Source organism: Athene cunicularia, assembly GCF_003259725.1.
Source record: "Athene cunicularia isolate RWA chromosome 4 unlocalized genomic scaffold, athCun1 chr4_part2, whole genome shotgun sequence".
NCBI lineage: Eukaryota > Metazoa > Chordata > Aves > Strigiformes > Strigidae > Athene > Athene cunicularia.
Window position 1 is genome coordinate 8687035 of NW_020799099.1, and position 19750 is coordinate 8706784.

The following is a 19750-nucleotide window of genomic DNA, read 5'->3' on the forward strand; positions in this document are numbered from 1 at the left end:
GGAGAATATGCGTGATAAGCATTCTTGGTATCCATTACTCCATCCTTTCTGTTCTGGAAACAGCTTTCCCAGGCAGAAGTTGCAGGGTGAAATGAATGGACTTATTTTTAATTCTTTCTTCAAGGATCACTCTCTATACATATGTAATATTTAGAGATGGGATTTTTATGTAGTGGGTTTTAAAAACTTTTTTCTTAAGCTAATGTGTAAATTATGAATAGATTGTTCCTGGCATTCTAGGCTGCAGGCTGTCTGGTCGCTTCATCAAGTTTTGGATTGCGAGGTGTTGGAACATGATGCTGAAATGTTCTTTGCTGGTCCCTTTTCTTTGTCAGTGCTTAATGATCCATCTGATTTGCAAATCTAATCTGAAAAAATTCGTTATGCACCTAATGATACTAACAGCATCTACTTAATTTTCTTTCTTGGCCACTTCAATTATTTCTCATTAAACGTATTGTTTAGCATTCCTAAGGCAACAAGTATGAAGTAATGCAATTTAAATATAATAATGTGCCTATAGGTTTCTGTTTCATGGTAAAAGTAATATTTGTCCATACAATGAATGAGAGTGTGCTAGCTTTAATGCAAATAAAAAACCACATGACTGCAATTTGTCATGCCTATTCAGTATTTCTCAGTAAGCTCCTCCAACTTTCCCTTATGCTGTGGGATGCTTTGGCCCAAAAAAGAACAGCGAGTAGTTAGAGCAGCAGATTAAAGTTCAAATCAGACAAATAATCCTATAATTAACCTTCTGAAGAGCACATGTCAGCATTTCTTCCATTAGCATCCCTCTCTAGAACATGGACAGTATTTTTTTCTCCTTTAGGGCATAATGAGGCATAACTGACAGGGAAACTACCAGTTATGGTTATACTGATGGTTGCTGTAGAATTTCACTTATAGGTAAACTTCAGAGTGCTTTGAGTGTGAGAAATGCTGCTGTAACCCCTGGCACTCTGACTCAGGCATGGTAACAAGGCACGGTGGAGTGGTCTTGTTTTTCCTTTCTGGAGGAAAAAAAAAAAAGAGTTTCTGGAGTGCTTTGAATATTAGGATTTAAATAAAAGAAAGACATTGAGTAAAAAAAGGGGGATCAGGAGAAAGCTGCCCTTGTTGCTTGGCATTTTTGTTTGCAGGTTGGTTTGATTCAGTTCACTTTATCATCATCCACTTTTGTATATCTATTTTAACTGTGTCAGTTGTTCTTTCTTCAGAACTTTCTTTAATCACGGCAAAGCACCATGCAGGAGCAGAGGAGATTTAACACTAGTGCGTTGACTGAATAGTTGTCTGTCCTGATATTGGCATTCAGCTGCCGATGTGTTTAGTATTTACCTCGGCTGCTGTAATGGGCAAGCTTAAAAATAACCCCTTTCCTTATCAGTAAACAGAACAGGGGGACCCTGGTCTTGTTGCAGTTTTGTTAGTTTATAACACTTGAACAAAGTTAATGTTTTCTGTAAGCATCTGTACTAACGGAATTGTGCCAAGCCTTTCACAGCAGCCAAAGCAGCATAACTGACATTTCACCATTGCTGAGTCCTTTCTATATCAGCCTCAGTTTTCACTTCCCAAAATTGGTGCTGGGGGTGGTGGTGTGTGTTTGGTTGTTTTCCTGACTTCTCAGCTTCTCCTTGTGCATTTGCTAAGAACTTCTGTACTGAAAAAAATAAGTCAACCTGAAAGCAAAAATCAACCCAAACCAACCAGATCCTGACCTATTTAGTCTGTCTTTGGAGGAATATGATTCTCATGTTGTGCTAGGAAACCATAAAAAGGTTGTATGGATTCATTGCTTTGTTCTGAGCATCTGTCTTCACATGTGAAAAAATGCCATCCGTATATAAGAAGTTCGGAGTGTTCTCCTAGTTGAGTTCACAAGGTATTTATTAATAAAAGTAAAGGGGACGTGGACATAAAATTGATGGCCTAGAGAGCTCTGTGTGTTGGGGAACTTTCAGTTGCGCTGCCAGGCTTACTGCAAATCCTGGGAGTCTGCTTGTAGGTGGTATCCCAGTATAGGCTAAGATGCTGTGTTTGAGGTGATAATGTTCATAGCACAATATTTCTTAATGAATGCATTCTGTATTGGCAGTTTGAAGGGCATATTTAGGGGTTTTTGCAGCTCTGGGCTATGGAACAGCTTATTAAAGGGCACATTTTCAGTGCTTGTTTAGATTTATTTAAAATATCACAGGGATACTTCTGCTGCATATTTGGGAGGTTTTGAACAGGTGTCTCCTGAGCAGAAACCAACAAAAAACCCATAACATGAATCTGATGCTGTTTTTATCCCTGTCCTGCCCACAGTGTGAGAAGCCACAATCTTGACTTCTCCTTTTGCATGGGGCTTGTTTTCTCAGCACTGTATAGTAGTGTGGCAACTCACTGCTTAACAGTGTTGCCTTTGGACTTGAACTTTTTCACAACCATGTTGGGGCCTGCCAGGAGGTGTAGGAGTGTTGTATTGTAGTGTCCAGCTGGATGGGAGTTGGAGAGGTACAGTGGTACTTTGAAATATTCATAAAGGTTTCTACTCCCAACCCTACTTTAGGCTAATAATTTCAATCTTTTTTTTTTTTTTAAAAAAAAGCAAGCCACTCTTTAACAGCAGTATTTTCTCCCAGGGTTTATTTTATAAGTGTTTATTTGCATGGGAAAGTGTATCTGCTGGCAGTATCCCTTATTCCTGCATGAGTTGTTTCAAATCGCAGTATAACTGTTAGGTATTCCATATGTGTGTGAGAAATACTAAATGAGAAATACTAAATGAGAAACTAAGCTATGAGCAAATTCAGGAAGGTAAAGTTAGGAGGGAAAGTTTTTGTTTGTTTTCTTACTGTATGTATTCACTGTTCATTAATCACCACCTCTTTTTAAGCATTCTTAAGCTCATAACACAGAGAAGGTGCATTATATACACATTAGTATATATACATATACACATTAGTATCCTTGATCATTAAGATAGTTTTGGTGTGGATTTTTTTTTTTTTTTTTGTTAGCAAGGATAAAATGCCTTTGTAAACTTTATTTGACATTGGATTTAAAAGTTTCTAGTTGCTAGTAAGAGTGTCTAAACTTGCACTGCACCAGGGCAGCTGAAGTCACTCTGCTCAGGCCTAAGGGGTTTCTTGCCCCAGTGCTGACTGTGCTGCTGCTGGCCTGTCTCCGGTTGTCACACCGGTTGAGAGCACTGCTGCTGTGTCAGCGAAGCAGAGAGTAACTGAAAAACTTTATTGTTAAAATAACAGGTGGGATTTTAATGATTAATATGTTAGTGATAATAAGTACTCCGGTTCCTTTGTAAAGAACTTGCTTGTGTATTTATACCAGTGGGATATTCAATTCTATAATACTAATCTTCCTGGGAATCTAGTTGGAATGAGATAATCGGTTTATGAAGACTTAAAAGTCTTGGTCATCCTGTTTTCTAAACGTGGTACACATCAGTTACAGACTTTAATAGTTTTCCATAATAATCAAAAGTATTGAGTTTGGTTTAGACATATCATGATAAGGAGCATGGAAACTATCAAGTTGCAGGTCTTTGTGATTTTTATTTATTTATTTGTGTGTGTGTGTGTGTGTGTTAGGGTTTGTTTCCCCACTGTTTGGTGGGAATTCCAGACAAGTGAGGAAAACTGTACAATGTAAAAGAAATGAAATGTATGCAAGCCACAGTTAGAGGCATGAAGAAATGAATGAAAATATGAAAGTGTTAATTAAATATGTGCTTTTGCCTCTAAATCTGTACAAATCCTATAGTATAGCATTTGTGCCAACATAAATTGATGCAATTCTTGCAAGCATTTCTTGCTAGAAAGAAGACAGGATTTTTGCCTGTAGGGATATAATAGAAGAAAATATCTGTGACTCCACTGGACATTGGTTTGTAAGCTTTACATTAATTATTTGCTAAGGGTTTTAAAAAAAAAAAAAAAAAAAAAAAAAAAAAAAAAAAAAGAAAGAAAAAAAGCCTTAATCCTTTACTGTCAAGTGGGTTGCAGTTGTCTAGGTAGAGCCAGCAGAGTCACATGAGGTTTCCTGCACCTTTCTGTGAAACATAGCCCAGATGTTATGTGTATATGTGGGAGGGTGCTGGACTGCTTGGACTGTGCTGACCTAATATGGTTAAGTGATTTCCTATGTCGATTTAAAAAAAAAAATAATTGGAGTGATGAGAAAGCAAAACCTGTTGTTCTGTGTATAAGACTCACTAACTGTTGTTAATAGCTAGTCCAACAATAGTAGGTTGCAGGTCTTGGGTGGTTTTTGGATATGGAGCTGAACAAGGAAAAGAGGCTTAGAAGAGTAGAGAGCTTAAATAATTGGAAACTACATGGTGCATGTAGAAAGGAGTTTGAAGTGACAAAATCAAAGTGAGAAAGACCAAGCGAAGCCTGGGAATTTTCCCTGTCCCCATTACCAAGCTAATCATAAATCTTTTTTTGGTTACCAGATGTTCTTCACTGTTTACACTTTAGATTAAGGAAAAAACCCAAACACTCAGTATTAGATAAAAGACCATTCTGTGATGACATACGGCTTCAATGTCAGTGTGCAGGTAGGGCTTCTGGGATGGTCAGAATCTGGTTCTGATCTTTGTGTGTGATGGAAACTGCTATTGAATAAATAACTGCATGTGCCCCTAGGTGCTCCTCTGATTCATTTTCAGAAATGCTAGAAAATACTAGCCATATTAGCATGTTTATGTAGTGTTGTTACGCAAAAAGCATTTTCTACAAATATTGAATTTCTCAATCATGCTAATACCTGAATTTTAAGTCCTAAAAGAAGAAGAGGGGTGAAAGTACCCCCATGAGTCACAAAGTCCGATCTTCAGCACTCCAAGGTAAGAGTGCAGTAGGGTCCAGGGGAAGTCTGAGACATGTCAGTCCACCACTACACTGTGAGCTACAAAGTCTCCTGAACCTACAGAAAGCTGTTTACACCTATAATAAGAGACCAAAAGCTGTAAGTGTAGCATATGGGGGATACTTAAGGTGGTGGGAGCATCACCAGTGCTTTGTTCTTCCAATATCAGGGATTTTTTCAAGCGAAACTCCCTGTTGCTTCTAGCAAGCAGAGATAGGTGAACCTGACTGTGCTCGTTGTTCTCCCCCTCCCTCTTCACCCCTGACAAGGAGAGGAGAAATCCCTGCTGAATTGAAGGCAGTTAATCACTTCAACCTGGGTACATAGGCAGCACCCAAGGAGTGGTGATTTTCTGCTGTTCGCAGTGTTGCAGTAATGCTCAGCTGTAGGGGAAGAAGTGAACTCCTGGTTTATGAAGAAAACTGACCACTAAAAATCAGCCACGTGAATAAAACAGTTTCAAAGAATGAGAAGACTGCTGTGGTGTTTCATCATAGGCAGCTTTTGGGGATCAGTTGAATGGTTAGTTGTACTGATATTTTTCAATTTAATTTTTTCTCTTTAAATGCATTGACTGTGAATATGCTGTTTGCTAGCCAATGCTGGCTCCTACAGCGGGAGGAGGCTTTCCGTGGGAGGGAGGAGGTCCTAGTAGTGTGTGTACTTTGCTCAGGACTTTGGCACAGTTTGGCCTGTAAAGGGGAATAGAGCCTTTCCTGTGCTTCGGATGTTAAACCGATTGCAAATCAGCGCTGGGGAGACTGGGGGCATGTAAGTAGGGAGCTGAAAATCCTGCAGGGTTCAGACCTGATAGGGCTTCGTCTGGCTTTGTTTTCTGGGTTTGAAACCATGGAATTAGTGGACATGCTGAAACAAGTTTTCCTTGTCCTGCCTGCTCCTCTTCCAGGATAACTACCTCCTCTCTATACCTGTCAGCCATCTGCAGGCTCCTGCCAAGGAGATAGAGGTGTTTGCTTGATCGAGGCCTTAGTGAATCATCATTAGAATGACAACATAAAACCTGTGACCTGCATCCAGGCTCAGCTGAATCACCTCTGCAAGACTTTTCATTTGGAGTGACGGTTGTAATGGAGTTAAAGCTCTGTTTAACCTTATTTACAATGTCCTCAGTATGTTCTCGTCCTGAAATGTGCTTGCTTGTCCTGTGTGGCTCAATTTCCCTGTTGGGGGGTTTCTTCTGGGGCTGGGTAGGAGGAAAGTGAAGCAAACGCTGACGTTGCATAATGATCTTACAAACAAAATAATACTTTTTTTGCTTTTCTTTTTAGGATGTGCCTTACAAAAATGTTGCTTGTCTTAATGCAAAAAGAAACAAAGCTTCTAAAGCTTTACTGAAGCCTACCTTAATTTGACTCTCAAGGAAAAAAATGCTTTGCTGTATTGCTTTGTGCAGACTAATAAACCCTTTTGACTTGCAAATCTCTTGCCACTATGAATTGTCTTGTATTATGCAAATCTCCCTTTCAGTTATCCTTTTCTTATACCTTGATTTTGAATCTTTCCTTTAGATCATGGCTTGCATGACATTTTCTTTCTTTTCCTTTCTTTTTGCTGTTTGCAAAGACTCTTGGGAGGATTTGACAGATGTGGTGGAGCAATTGCGTGATGATACTGAAGGTGCGTGCCACACCAACATCTTTCAGCTATTATTTTCGCTAATGATTGGCTTTTGCCTTACTATTTTGAGCCTGAGTGCAAAATACAGTTTTCCTTTCCAGTGCTAATAGCTGTGGCTTTCTGAACGTGTTTGTCTGGTTGAACCAGGTTGGCAGCCTGAACATGCTGTACTAGTTGCACTCTGTGCAGATGTTTGGTTTCTGTTAGTGTGTTAAAGAAAATGTCTTTGATCACTCAAGTGTATGTATTGCTCTTTCAATTGTATTAATTTACATTTAAAATGGATATCGTGAAAGCTTTTCTTCTAAATTTTGCCAGCCCCTTCATGGGTTCCATGTGATCAATTTTGGTTTCTAAGTTCTTACTAATCTCTTTTTTGAAAATATGTGCATACGATGTTAAAAGTTTCAAAAATTTTGGGGTATTTTGGCTTCAAGTGGAGGTGGAAAAAGTGAATCAGCAAGGGGTTAGTTTACTTAAATTAAATGCTGAGGCAATTATTTTTCTGAGCCTGATGTAAACACAATTTGAAAGGTTGCAGCAATATATGGAAGCTAAACTAAAAAAATAATTTAAGAAATCATCCCAAAGTTTCAGTTTTTTCTGAAATATTTCTATTTATTAACTTGAGACTTTGCAAAACTGACTCTGAAGCTTGTATTGCAAATTTTGATTAAAAAGTTGTGAAGTACTACATGAGAACTTGTAGTGCTTCTTGCCTGGTTCTTAGAAATGGTGCAAGTGTGAAATAATTGAATCCTGAATTCAGCATGCACTCAAGTGAATTGATAATTTGATGACTAAATACAACTGTTCCTGCTTGGGATGAACGGGTTTGCAGCACAAAAGGCTAATATACCTTTTGGAGACAAGGGGATAAGAAAGGAATTTGCCTTTTGTGGCTGAGAAGTTTAAGTGCTCATTGTTAGGAAGAATATAGATTTCAAAGTAGAAAGATGGTTAAGGGGTATTTATCTATACGGACCAAAGTCTTTTAAATTGGAATCTCAAATTAGAAGCTAAAGCTAGGGTTCTTGATACCTAGAAGATTTATGAGCGTAAATTGTGTTATTCTCATACTGATAACCCCAAAGGGGGTAAGGTCAGCAGATGCATTTTGGCTTTTTTTGCCAAATTATGCATTGAGAGTTTTCAAAGGCATTGTGAATTGCAGATCCCACAGTGGCTGCTTTCTTACCAGTGTTTTATTCCATTTTGGTTCAATTCTCCCTGGTAGGATGATAACCAAAAGCTGTCTTTATAGCACAGATAAGCAATTTAAACATGAAACTTGGTAAAAGCAAAATGGTGAAATTAAGTGAAAGATGTTTATGTTATGGACTCAGGGTTAGAAATAGAGGGTAAAGTACAAGCAACACCATCTGTCTTAAAATACGTGGCTGTGATTATTACTAGAATATTAACTGATAGTTAAGGATGGCAAAGTAATGCAACTAGGTTTGGGACTCACTTAGGAAAAGAATTCCAGAGCAAATGGTTTTAAGCTTATTTCTGGCAGAAGAAAAAAGCAAAATCAGCCATGACATAGCAAAATAGATTTTTATTTATATTTGGAAACCCAGATAGTAAAAATCTTTCTAAAGAAGGGGTGTTGTGCAAAAAAAAAAGTTTTGATGCATTAACTAAACTGATCTCTTGCTGATCATCTTTCATGGATGGTGCCTTTCTTAATTGTTGTGCTTGGTTATGTGCCTGGGCTTCTGCCTGGTGGCCTTGTTAACATGGGAGGCTTCTCGTCACCTGTGGGAGATGTTCTCTCACAACAGCTAATTCTGCTTCCCCAGCAGCTCTGGCTGGGGGCATATCCAAGGCAATTTTTAAGGAAAAAAAAAATAAATAAAAGGTTTGAGACTTTTTTTTCTGTAAAACATACAGATTTTTTGCATTTATTTTGTGGGAGTGGGATACACTTGAAATGTGGGTCTTGTCTGTTTGAGCTTGTATCTTTGTTTCCCATGACCACCACCCTGTTCTGTTTTTTTTTTTTAAATTCTTACATGATTGGTGTCTGCGGGGAAACTGTCATCCTTGGTGATTGATCAGAGACTGATGGATGCTTGATGTGGAGTGTGCTTTCCCCCTCAAAAGTCAACATGAAGGATGTAATAGCGAGAATAAACAAAGCACCCTTTTAAATTCTCTGTGAAAATATTTATTCTCTTAAGAAATGCAGTTTCATTTCTGTAAGGTGGCATTACTCCAGCTGCTTTCTGGTTTATCCACAATCCTTCAGAGTAGACAGGTTGAATATTGAATACAGAAGCAAAAAATGAGTAGATTAAAATGTATTTCTGTAGAAACAGACATGCTTCTGCTTTTCACTTGTGAATAGTCATGTCATTTTTATTTACATCACTGCTTACCTTTAAAAGAGTATTTGCATGACATGCAAGATGTGTATCACCCTTGAGAATGGTACTCAGGGGCTTGCTGGAAGGCACATGAGGCATTTGAATGTAAGAGAATGTCGGGAAAGAGAAGCAGCTTGAAAAATACAGAATGGTGTGGAACTCCAGTTTAAATTATGAAAGTCCTTAATTTATCTAGGGATGTGCTTTCCACATTTATTTGAAATTATACATGTGTTCATGATTTCCTAATCTAAGCTGCTGGAACTAATGTCTTTCCTAATGTGAATTTGCTTAACAAACTCAGTTCACTGTAGATAGCTGGCTGGTTTGTTTTGAAAGAAGTGTTTCATCGTTAATGTGTTTTAGTTAATCTGAATACAGAATGAGCTGTTTGCGAGATGCCATTCTCTTCCATACACAGAAGCAGCCTTTCTAAATTGCAGATTGCTCTAAGTTTGTATTCTTGATCTAAGATGGATTCAGGACATTGATAACTTTGCTGAAATATAGTTGGCACTACTTTGAGCTGATTTGTCCACATCTACAGTGTTTCATGACTTCCTGCATTTGTTCAAAGTTCTACCTTTATTTTAGTTTCTTCTTAATTCATTTGGTGTTACTCAGTATGAGGAGTGATAAAAGTTATTGTCACCAGGTGAGATGTAATTAGACCACAATTGCGGTTTAACCCTTTGAGATCCAGTATTGCATTGACTTTTTCCTTGAATTTTAGGTTCCTAGGTACATATTTTACCTTTTAAAAAAATTACAGGATTCCTGAGATTCTTGGATGCTTTTGAAAATATCTTCATGGAAGCTTCTCATGAACTGTTTGCTTTTCATGCTGTTAGCATATGAATGATTGTGGCTCTTCAGAAACCTGGGAGTTCAGTATTTTATGGAAAGAGTCAGACAAGCTGATTATTTTACCCTGTCATTCTAATGGTATGCAAGTCCAGTTTAATTTAGACCACTTAACATCCCACCTGGTAGGTTACTGGTTAGAAAACACATCTGTAGAAGCTACAATATTTAGATAGCAACGTCTCTTGAGAATTTAAGATTACTTCAGTTGAAATCCAAACCGCATTGAAAAGCAAAGTTTAAGGGCCAAAATTTTATTTGTTAAGGTTTATAACATGGCATGTGTAGGAAAACACAAGTTGAATTTTTGCAGTTAGAGGCAGGAAGAAAAAGCTGGAAGAATATACTGACTCAAACTCAGAATCTCAATTGCACATCAGGGTCACACTTGTCAAAGCAGAACGTGTCTGGGTTGACTAAAAGGCAGCCAGATAAGATAGTCTTACTGTACAAAAGTCATCTTTGCTTGCTTACCCTGCTTTTTTAGACTCAATTTTAAAGGTGTGTGTGTTGCAGCACATATAACAATGGTATAAATTACTTAGGATATAATTTTTGGAATATTCTTTGGGATTTTATCCACTTTTATCCTATATAACAGTTAATAATTTTGCAAGATGAGAATCTTGGCTAGGCTGCATTTACTAAGCACCATGGCTCACAACAGGCTAATGAAGCAGAAACCTTTAGTTAATGTGATGAAAACTTTTTTCAGTTTTTTAGACTGTGACCACATATTCCACTTGTAAATGAAAGCACAGCCCTGCTTTTTCTTTTTTCCCTAAGTAATTTCACCAGCTCAGGTGTTAGGTCTTAAGTGTTGAGTCTAGTTGTCTCGAACATGTTTCAGATACTCCTCTGTTGTGCTTGTTTGCTTGTGGTTTGTTTTTGTTTTGTTTTGTTTTTTTAATTAGGGTCATATTGACCCCAGTTGACACACAGCAGTCACAGCCTTCTCAGACTCATGGAAAACCATGCACCTTGCCTGGAAAAGTATACCTTTGACTTCAGTATAGGTTAGTGTGAGGCAGCAGCTCTCAGTAATCTTCAGAAGTGTGTATGGCTTCATGTGAGTATGTAATGGACAAGGACCCTAAGTCCTTGTATTGTGTCCTTGTACTCTACCATAATTCAGATTAGCTAATAAACATAGCCAGTAACATTTTCGATGCAGTTGTCTTGTATAGTTTCTTTAATTTTGCAGTAGCAATTGATTTGCCACCTAAGCAGAGTTCCCTTGGACACCTGCCTGGCTACTGATGGGCTCAATGAGCTGCCTGGGCCATGAGTGCAGGACTGCTCTGTACTGTGGCAGTGCTTTGCTGCTTGGGCAAGCTGCTGCCGAGCCTTGGCCACTGAGGAAAACCTTGATGAGGGAGAAAGGGAGGTCTCTGTATTTGCATGTATCTTTCTGTTCCCCTCCATAGGGAGGAAGAAAAAGAAGCTGTGATTATTAACAAGGTTTTGGTCAAGTCTTAAAACTTTTAGATATGTTCAGGAGGCAAACACTAAGCTTTACTAAAGGGTCTGATCTCACCACTGAGACCAGTATGCAGTGTGTGTATACATCAGAGTTTTTCTTCAGAGCCTGGCCAAGCAAATAATCATGTTCAATCCAGACTTCACAAAGTATTTAAATTTTTTTTTTAAAAAAAAAAGTATTTGTTTCTTTTACCACAGCACAATACTCTTTTGAGGATACAGATAAAAATTGCCTGAGATAATTCTAACCTACTAGTGATTTCTGCTGCATTATCTGTATTGGTCAGAAGTGTGGATGTACAGTGGATGGAGTGGTGCTATCAGAGTATTGAGGGAGTGGGTTGATGGTTTTTTACTGGATAACCTTGTTCTAAGCGTATTTTGAATCATGGTACCAAAGCAGAATTTTGTGACAATGTTGTCTGCAGTAGAAGCAAACACTGTAGTTATGGTCATATACTCTTAAAGGGCAACTGTGATGGATGCTGTTATGGGTAGTGTTCATTAGTTTTATGCAGAAGTACACAGAAGAAAATATATGGAACTTCTTTTAATTGCATGTACAAAAATTAGTTTTTGCAATCGTGTGTAATACTGCGTCTGACTCTTTTTTTTCCTGACTCTGCATTCCTAGTAATGGTGACTGTTAGCTATGCTGCAAATCAAAATATGGATTGCAAATCACAGAATAGGTAATCTGCTCAATGTACATGCCAAATCTATCAGCTTAAAATAGTAGTTCTTCAAAGTCAATAAAAATCACCCATTAAATTAAATTTTTCTACAGTGCAGCACTGCTATGAGAATTGCATTCCTAAATGAGTACTTTGAAGTTCTCCAAACTATGAAAATAAATGGTGAATGCCTAATCTCAGCCTTTTTATAAGATGTGACCCAAGAGAATCAGTGCTTGAAGAGTTTACAGATAGTAAAACAAAACTCTCTGGGGATTTTTGATCATTTTGTCCTTCAGCAGTAGAAGATTGGGTGGAGATGCAGGAACAACTGGACTTGTTTGCCACTTCTCTGAACAAGAAGGCGTTTGTCCATGACAGCAGATGTGGCCTGGAGTGCAGCTAGGCTCGTGGCTGTCAACTGATGGCAACTCCAGCTGGCATTGCTTAGTGCTGTCTGTACCCTCCCCCTCTCCATCAGACATCTTCCCTCCTTGAACTGCTCGGTGCTGCCAGGATGGGTCCAGTGAAATTTAGAGGAGGAGACTTCTGGTACTGCTTCATCCTGGAGAAGAAAAGGGATGAAACAGATCCAGCTGTGGTATCAGGTTTGAATGGTGACAGCTGCCCTCGTGCATCACTTGTCCTATCCTGTAGAGTTTTTCACATCTCTCAGCTTTAATGATGTGTACTAGAGTGTTGTTAGCACTGTTGCCACAGTGCTCGGTCTGAATATTTCTTGGGTCATCAGCAGCATCCCTGATAAAAGCTGCGTGACCTCTGGCAGACAGGCCACCCAAAACTAAGCAGCAGTAGCAAGACCTTACCAGCCTGTGTGCCTGCTAGCCTTGGAGTCGTGAGAACCTGACTGTGATGTGCTTGAGAGACAGATTGAGCAAATCCGCCTTTGTTCCCAGGTTTCTCAAATGCTCTCTTTTGACTTCCTTTCATAATTTCTCAGGTTCTTTGATTGAGGATGTTTGTGTCTCCACATCGGTATTTGCTATTCGTCGCCCAACCCTGAGGTGCCTTTCAGTGTCTCCTTCTGTCTGGAGTCTCAATCACACAGTAACAATTGCTCTTCTTCTTGCCTATTTTGGATTCAGCCGTAGGTTCCCAAAATCTAATGTTGCTCCTATTGGCTACAGGCTGCTGGTCCCACAGTGCTTTTCAGCCTGCGGGAGATACTGAAGATCGGGGGTGTGAACGATGTGATTTTTCATGATTCTGTGGTCCTCTGAAGTTTTTTCCTTGCTCTCTTTTGGGTGGTGGGTGCTAACAAGATGCCTTATTGCAATGGCAGTACATTTGAGATGAAAAGGAGTTTGTATCTGAGCACCTGGACTTGTCAGTATCAGTATCATGATGGATCAGGGTGATGACTTGCATCATCAGGACAAGTCCTATATTAGACTGCAGTAGTCTCAGAAGAATATACCCCTTGGCCTCTTCTGGCTAAGCTGTTGCATTTCAAACTTCAAGAAATTGTTCTTCACAGCTGTATTGGCAAGAGGATGAGAACTGTTAATAATCTAGACAGCTCAAGTCTGCCTGCCTAGTAGAGATTTGATGTTTACTCAGTGGCAAACCTGCTGAATACTAACCCAGGCTTCTGCAAGACTTCGCTTAGGGACTGGATCCACTGAGGATGAGGGTTACAACTTTCCCTCCTTCACCATGAGAGATGTTTTTAGGAGGGACATAAGAATCTATCTCAGGTGTCTGTATGTTGAAGAGATGGAGCGTTCCAACAGGTGAAAAGAATTTAACAACCCAATGGTGGTGAGCATTGCTGGGTGGGTCTGAGTGGTGGTACTTCACAGAGCTGGCAGGAACAGCTGTTCTTTCACTGCTTAGATTCTACATATTTCATGTCTTCTGTCATCAAACTTAGCTGTATGCTTCCCTGCATTTTAAGTAGAACTATATCTCCTTTTGTTCTAATTGAAGGTTATCAGTCTCGTATTTATTTGCTTTACTTGTTTGCTGACTGCAAGCATGCTTTGTCAGGATAGCAGATAAAATGTGTACCCTGTGCTTAGATATGTAGCCTTAAATGTTCTATGGTCATGTTTCTGCTGCAAGGATAGTAAATTCACTTGCGAAGGTGGTGAATTGGTTCAAGGGTCCATGGCTATTTACAGCAGCCCTAGAATAAATGTGCTTTAGAGGGATGAAACTGGCTGTGCTTTGCAGGCAGGGTCTAGATTGGAAAACAGATGTCTATTTCTTTCCTGCAACAAACAAGTTTAAAGGTCTAAATATTTGTAATATGGTAGAAGAATATAGTCTTGGAAGATCTTTGCATATTGGGACTTAGAGCAAGCTGTCAGAGGAGCCATGAAGATCAGCTTCTTGTCAGTGCTAAAAAAACAGTAGTGTTGATAAAATGAAGACAGATAGGTGGGAATTGGTTACATGTTACCTCCAAGTTGGAAAAAAAAAATCACGAGAAGGAAAAATGCAAGACTGGATAAACACATGCATTACTGGATTAAGTGTAAGCAGAGTCAGAGTCACGGTTACCTTTAGATGAAAGAACAAATCACAAGTGAGGAATTCTTACCAGTTTGTAGTTGCTGGATGTAGCTGGGGATTTGAGTTGAAACAAGTGATGGTTGTAACAGTCAGTTGTCAAGATGTAAAGCACAACATTAACAGCTGTCTTCAAACCTCTCTTTCTCGAAAATGTAAAGCTTTTGTACTTAGTTGAAGTATTGAGGCATCCTTAATGTGATATATAATCTATTCCCATGTCATTGTGGCTTTGACCATTAAAATGCTAGTTAATTTTGATTTTTTTCTCAACAAAATGACTAAAGATGGTGCCTTGTATGAAACTGTCAGTGCCCCTAAAATTGTCTTCAAAGCTGAGGAACAAAAAGAGAGGGAGATAAGATATATCTTACTGTATTAAAAATAGCTTTTGTTACTCAAGAGCACTTTTCTTCCTTTTTTACAGATCCTAATTATCTCATGGCTAATGAACGCATGAACCTAATGAACATGGCAAAACTGAGTATCAAGGGGTTGATTGAATCGGCACTTAATCTGGGCAGGACGCTGGACTCCGACTATGCACCTCTTCAGCAGTTCTTTGTTGTGATGGAACATTGCCTTAAACATGGCTTGAAAGGTAACCTTGCTTGAGAGGAGTCTGCTTGGGCTGTTTTTTGTAGTGTAGGTGTGAGAAAGAGTGATCTTGTTTTAAAAAATCTAGTTTTGTAATCTACAGTATGCTAAGGAGAGACTGAGTGGGGTCACTGTTGACTTGACAGGCCATGGGAGGGGAAAAAATCTGCTGAAGTTATAACACTGCAGGTGAAAAGTTCACAGTCATTGCAGGTGCTTGCCATTTTTAAAACAGCTTTTCAGATGACTCAAGTATAATTAAGTGATCAGTGGTAAAATTAGCTCCTCAGCAACTCAAGATTCCCTTTTTTTTTTCTGTGCTTCCTCATGTGTTAGGGATGCAACAGTCCTCTAGCTGGAAGAGGAACTGCCACACGGAGGTCCTTTCTCAATAGTTCTGTCAAAACCGAGAACTTTGCCTTTGTGCAGCTAATGTCTTGTAAGCTGCTTTCTAAAGTAGCAAGCAGGAGAATGTATTTAACTGTATAATAGAGTCACAGCTAAAACTGCCAAGTACCAGACTACTTTTCTTGATGTGCTGCCCTTGTGTGATAGTAGCTTGAGATGAAAAGCGAAGGATATTAAATGCCCTCTCAGCACCCATACATACATCCTTCTTCAGTAGTTGTATTCAGCATTATGTGTGGCAGAAGTGGTTCCTGTGCTGGGTACAGTAATGTTGTGCTAGGGAGAAGTGTTCATATTCTTCAGCTTCTTCCTTTATCCATTTGCTGGTGTCCCTACTGCTGTTCATAAGTTTGAAGTTAGAGTTCTCAGTCGTCTCACTGCTGCTGTGAAGTAGCAGTAAGAACTATGGAAGAAGAAAATTAATTTTCAGCTTCAGTGTGTAGGGGTCACTAAAAAGCTTTTCTGAAAGAGAAGATGCATAGAGAAGCCCCTAGCAGCTATGGAGAAGGAGTGGGTTCAAAGTGGTGTGGTCCTTTTCCTTGTAATGCGATGGTCAGTGAAAGAAAATTACTGTGCACACATCAAGTGCAACTTTGGGACAGTGACAGCATCCTAGTAGAAATTTTGGCCTCTAGTAGTGAATCTAAGTTGATGGTTATCAATGGATGTTGTTGTCTTGGAATACTGAAGATGTATGGAATATTTTCTGGCATCTATCTCGAGCTTCTGTTGCCTTGTTTGAAAATGTTTGCCACATTCAGGCATAAAAAGTCATCTTTTGTACTCATCTGACAGCAGTCCCAGGAGAATCTTTCTGGCAGTTTTTGTCTACTATTCATTCACTTCTAACCATGTTTGAGAATGTGTTTAGCCAGCACAGGCCTAATAAACTCATTTTATATCTTTTTCTTTTCTAGCCAAAAAGACTTTTCTCGGGCAAAATAAGTCATTTTGGGGACCTCTAGAACTAGTAGAAAAACTTGTTCCTGAGGCTGCAGAGATTACAGCAAGTGTTAAGGATCTCCCAGGACTGAAGTAAGTACAGTCTTTTACTGCACAAGTACATAATACGTTCTTATTGTAAGAAAGATCCAGAAGAGAAGGAAAAGGAAACATAACCTTCAGGAATCCATCTGCCACCTTCTGCTGATAAAAGTGGCTCATTGCTCTCTTATTCTTAATCAAGGATCTGCAGAAGGAGAGGATAGGATATATTCTGTCAGTGTCAGCATGGGTCTTATGGACAATAGTGCATTTATTACTAGCAAGTGTGACGATGTGTCTCAGGAATGGGAATGCCCTTTACTGACTCTATTTCTGAAGTCATACTGAAGAGGAAGGGAATTGGAAGGAAGGTCATGGCAGGTTAAATAGTTTTAAGGCTGATAGAGGTAATTTTTCTTCTAAATAAATTCAGGTAAACTTGTCAAGTTTGTGTAAGAGGGAAGCTTAGTCACCAACTTGGAGAAGATACTAGCTTACATTAAGGAGAGGAGAAAAAAAAAACCCTTCAAGCCTATATTGCTTTTAGAAATTTCATAGTCATTTCAGACATTGCATTCATGTGTGCTTATTCCATGCTAAAAAGAAACTGTAAAAAGCTTTCACCCTGGGGAGTAGAAAAAAGATGTAAGGAAGCTTTTATATGAGCAGCGGGACTAAGGATTAGATCTTTGCTGAAGGAAGAGATGAGTAGGTTCGATAACAGTTTCTTTCAGGTTAGTATTTAGCAATGTGCATATGGACAAGCACCTTTCCTGGAGATCTGTGCAGGACTCCTGGAACAGCTTACAGGACCCGTGTGGAGTGCCAACAGTGTTGTGCCGGAGCTCCTGTTACCCTTTCCTGTTGTAAAATAATATTTGAAACATCAAATAAATTGAAATAAAGAACAGTTTTAGAATAAGTTTCTAAACCCTGCATTCATATTAACCCTTGGGAAATCTCATGTTATGTATTAGGTCAAGAATGGGGAGTAAGGAAGATGACTTCCATGGGCTGTTGCTCCTTATACCAGTTAAGGTTAGAAAATAAAGTGCCCCATGTGCTGTTTGGTATAAGACAGCTAACTGACTTCTGGAGATGGAAGAGGAATGTCCTTGTAATGAAAATACTGCTCAGTGCGGGGGTTTTACACCTTCCTTTGGAGCATCTGGTACTGGCTTCTGGCCAGCATGCCAGGGTAGATCAGCCAGAGTTGTGATGCAGCATATCAGTTATCGTAGTTTTAAAGCTGTGTCCTTCAGATTGCCAGGAGAAACAGAGGGGGAAGGACTGTGACTATAACCTGTTGCATCCTGTAAGTGTGTTAATGAGCAAAATAGTTGAAGAGAACAGTACTGAGTCTGTGTTTTCACTGTCCTTGTTTCTCAACCCAACTTAAAACCTACCTGAAGGAGTGGCACTTGGGCATCTGTGCTGAACGGAAGTATACACATGTTATTCTGACTTGCTTTATTCAAAACTGATTTTGAATTAGAAGGTGATGTGTTGGAGCAGCTGATCGCTGTCTACGTAGTAGCATCCAGCAGGGGTAAAGCCAGGGGAGTATTTATAGTACAATGACAAATACGTAATTAGTTATGAGAGAAGCAGTGGCTGCTTACATGGACTTAGCTGTAACTATTTGCACTTAAATACCTTGTATTTCCCTGTTTTCATTAGTGCCAGCTCTGAGATGCAGAAACTTCAGGTAGAATGGGATTATTAGAGCTGTTCATGAATGTGCACTGCAGTATGTGTCTGTAACTGTTTTGTTTCTGACCTTTGTAGGACACCTGTGGGTAGAGGAAGAGCTTGGCTTCGCCTGGCTCTAATGCAGAAGAAACTGTCAGAATACATGAAAGCCTTGATTAACAGAAAAGATCTTCTCAGGTGAGCACTGAGCTTGCTTTTAGATTAGGTTAGGTTCACTTCTGCCCTGTTGTAAGATCTTTGACACCCAAATGGTTAAGTATGCCTGTACTTTTTTTGAGAAATGGTAACACTTGTGAAATGCAAAGCTTCCTTTAAGGGATTAAAAATGTTTAGTATTCTTTTTAATTCAGAAGCTGTTATTTCTCCACTTTGTCCCGATTATCCATTAGAATATCACAAATTTTGGTTTCAAAGAGATGATTTGGGTGAAATATATGTACAGAGGGGATACAGCATTCTCTGTCTGTAAAATCTTGGCCCTTGATTTATTTTTGACTTTGTCACTTCATTACTATCTGACTTGGAACAAGTTATTTCACTCCTCTGTATCTCTTCATCCCACTCATAAAACAGCAATCGTTTTGTAGTTTAATTGAAAGTCCATGGATTTGAACTACTGTGCTTGTGTAAAGCAGTAGGATTTAATAAATACGTTTGTGTTTCTTTAGTCAAACAAGTAGATGTTTGTTGACTCCATATAAATCTGTAGCTGACTTGTGATTAGAAAGGAGAATTTGATATTGTACACTGGAGAATGTGGTGGTGGCTTGTGTTAATAGCAGTGTGTAATAGAGTAGTAGAAGTGTGTTACTTAAACTCTGATATTAAGCCCTAGTCTTAAATCTTCAGTGTGCTGTACCGTTATTCAAGAATTGTGCTTACTTTCCACCACCTTTCAACAGTGAGGGACCAGGTCTCCTACTTATGGGGTCTTTGCCTCACCTAAAGACTTACTGTGCTAAGAGGGGTTTGTTTAGTCAGAGTAGGAGTATGCTGATAGTATGTAGGAGTACATTTCTGTGCAGACTATGTGGCACTTGCTGGGTTTTTGTTAAGACAGAGCTTGCATTATATTGTTGTATGAAATAGCGGGGATCCCATACTAGTTGACAGCATCTGAGTTGACTTTTAAAGATGAAACACTTGTCTTCTCTTGCCATGCATCCTACAGTGAATTTTATGAGCCTAATGCACTGATGATGGAAGAAGAAGGTGCAATCATTGCTGGCCTCCTAGTAGGGTTGAATGTCATTGATGCAAACTTCTGCATGAAAGGAGAAGACCTGGACTCACAGGTACTGGGCATTCAGTTAATTTTTTTTTTCTGCTCATTTAAATTGGAGGAGTTTTCAATTGTAGAGGACTTCCAACAACCAAGATACGGGTTTGTTACTATATGTAATAGAAGACTAATGCAAGTTTGTTACTATGGTTGTGGTCTTCAGTTAGCTGGTGGCACTGAGGTCAGAAACTCGGGATTTTGGTTTTCTCTTTGCTGTTAGGCTTTGCTGTGATCTGCATGCAGGTCACTGTGAAATGGAGTAAATGAAGAAGGAAGGAAAAACCGGGAAGGACTTAGCCAAAATGAGGGGAGAAATG

At 39.1% G+C, this 19750-nt stretch overlaps 1 protein-coding gene across 7 annotated transcripts in view; it reads left to right on the top strand.

Annotated features, from left to right (window-relative positions):
- The window catches only part of RUFY3 (RUN and FYVE domain containing 3), a 63949-nt gene that overhangs the window by 7718 nt on the left and 36481 nt on the right, over positions 1-19750 (top strand). For 5 of the 7 annotated variants that reach the window (XR_003398279.1, XR_003398278.1, XM_026847468.1 and 2 more), the window contains 5 exons: positions 6469-6522; positions 14877-15050; positions 16372-16489; positions 18227-18328; positions 19323-19446. Coding sequence is in view for 5 of the 7 variants with exons in the window: in XM_026847468.1 (XP_026703269.1) it covers positions 6469-6522; positions 14877-15050; positions 16372-16489; positions 18227-18328; positions 19323-19446 (572 nt within the window). In the remaining 2 variants the exon portion in view is untranslated. The remainder of the gene's footprint in view (positions 1-6468; positions 6523-14876; positions 15051-16371; positions 16490-18226; positions 18329-19322; positions 19447-19750) is intronic. The other 2 variants (XM_026847469.1, XM_026847471.1) reach the window with 1 other exon arrangement.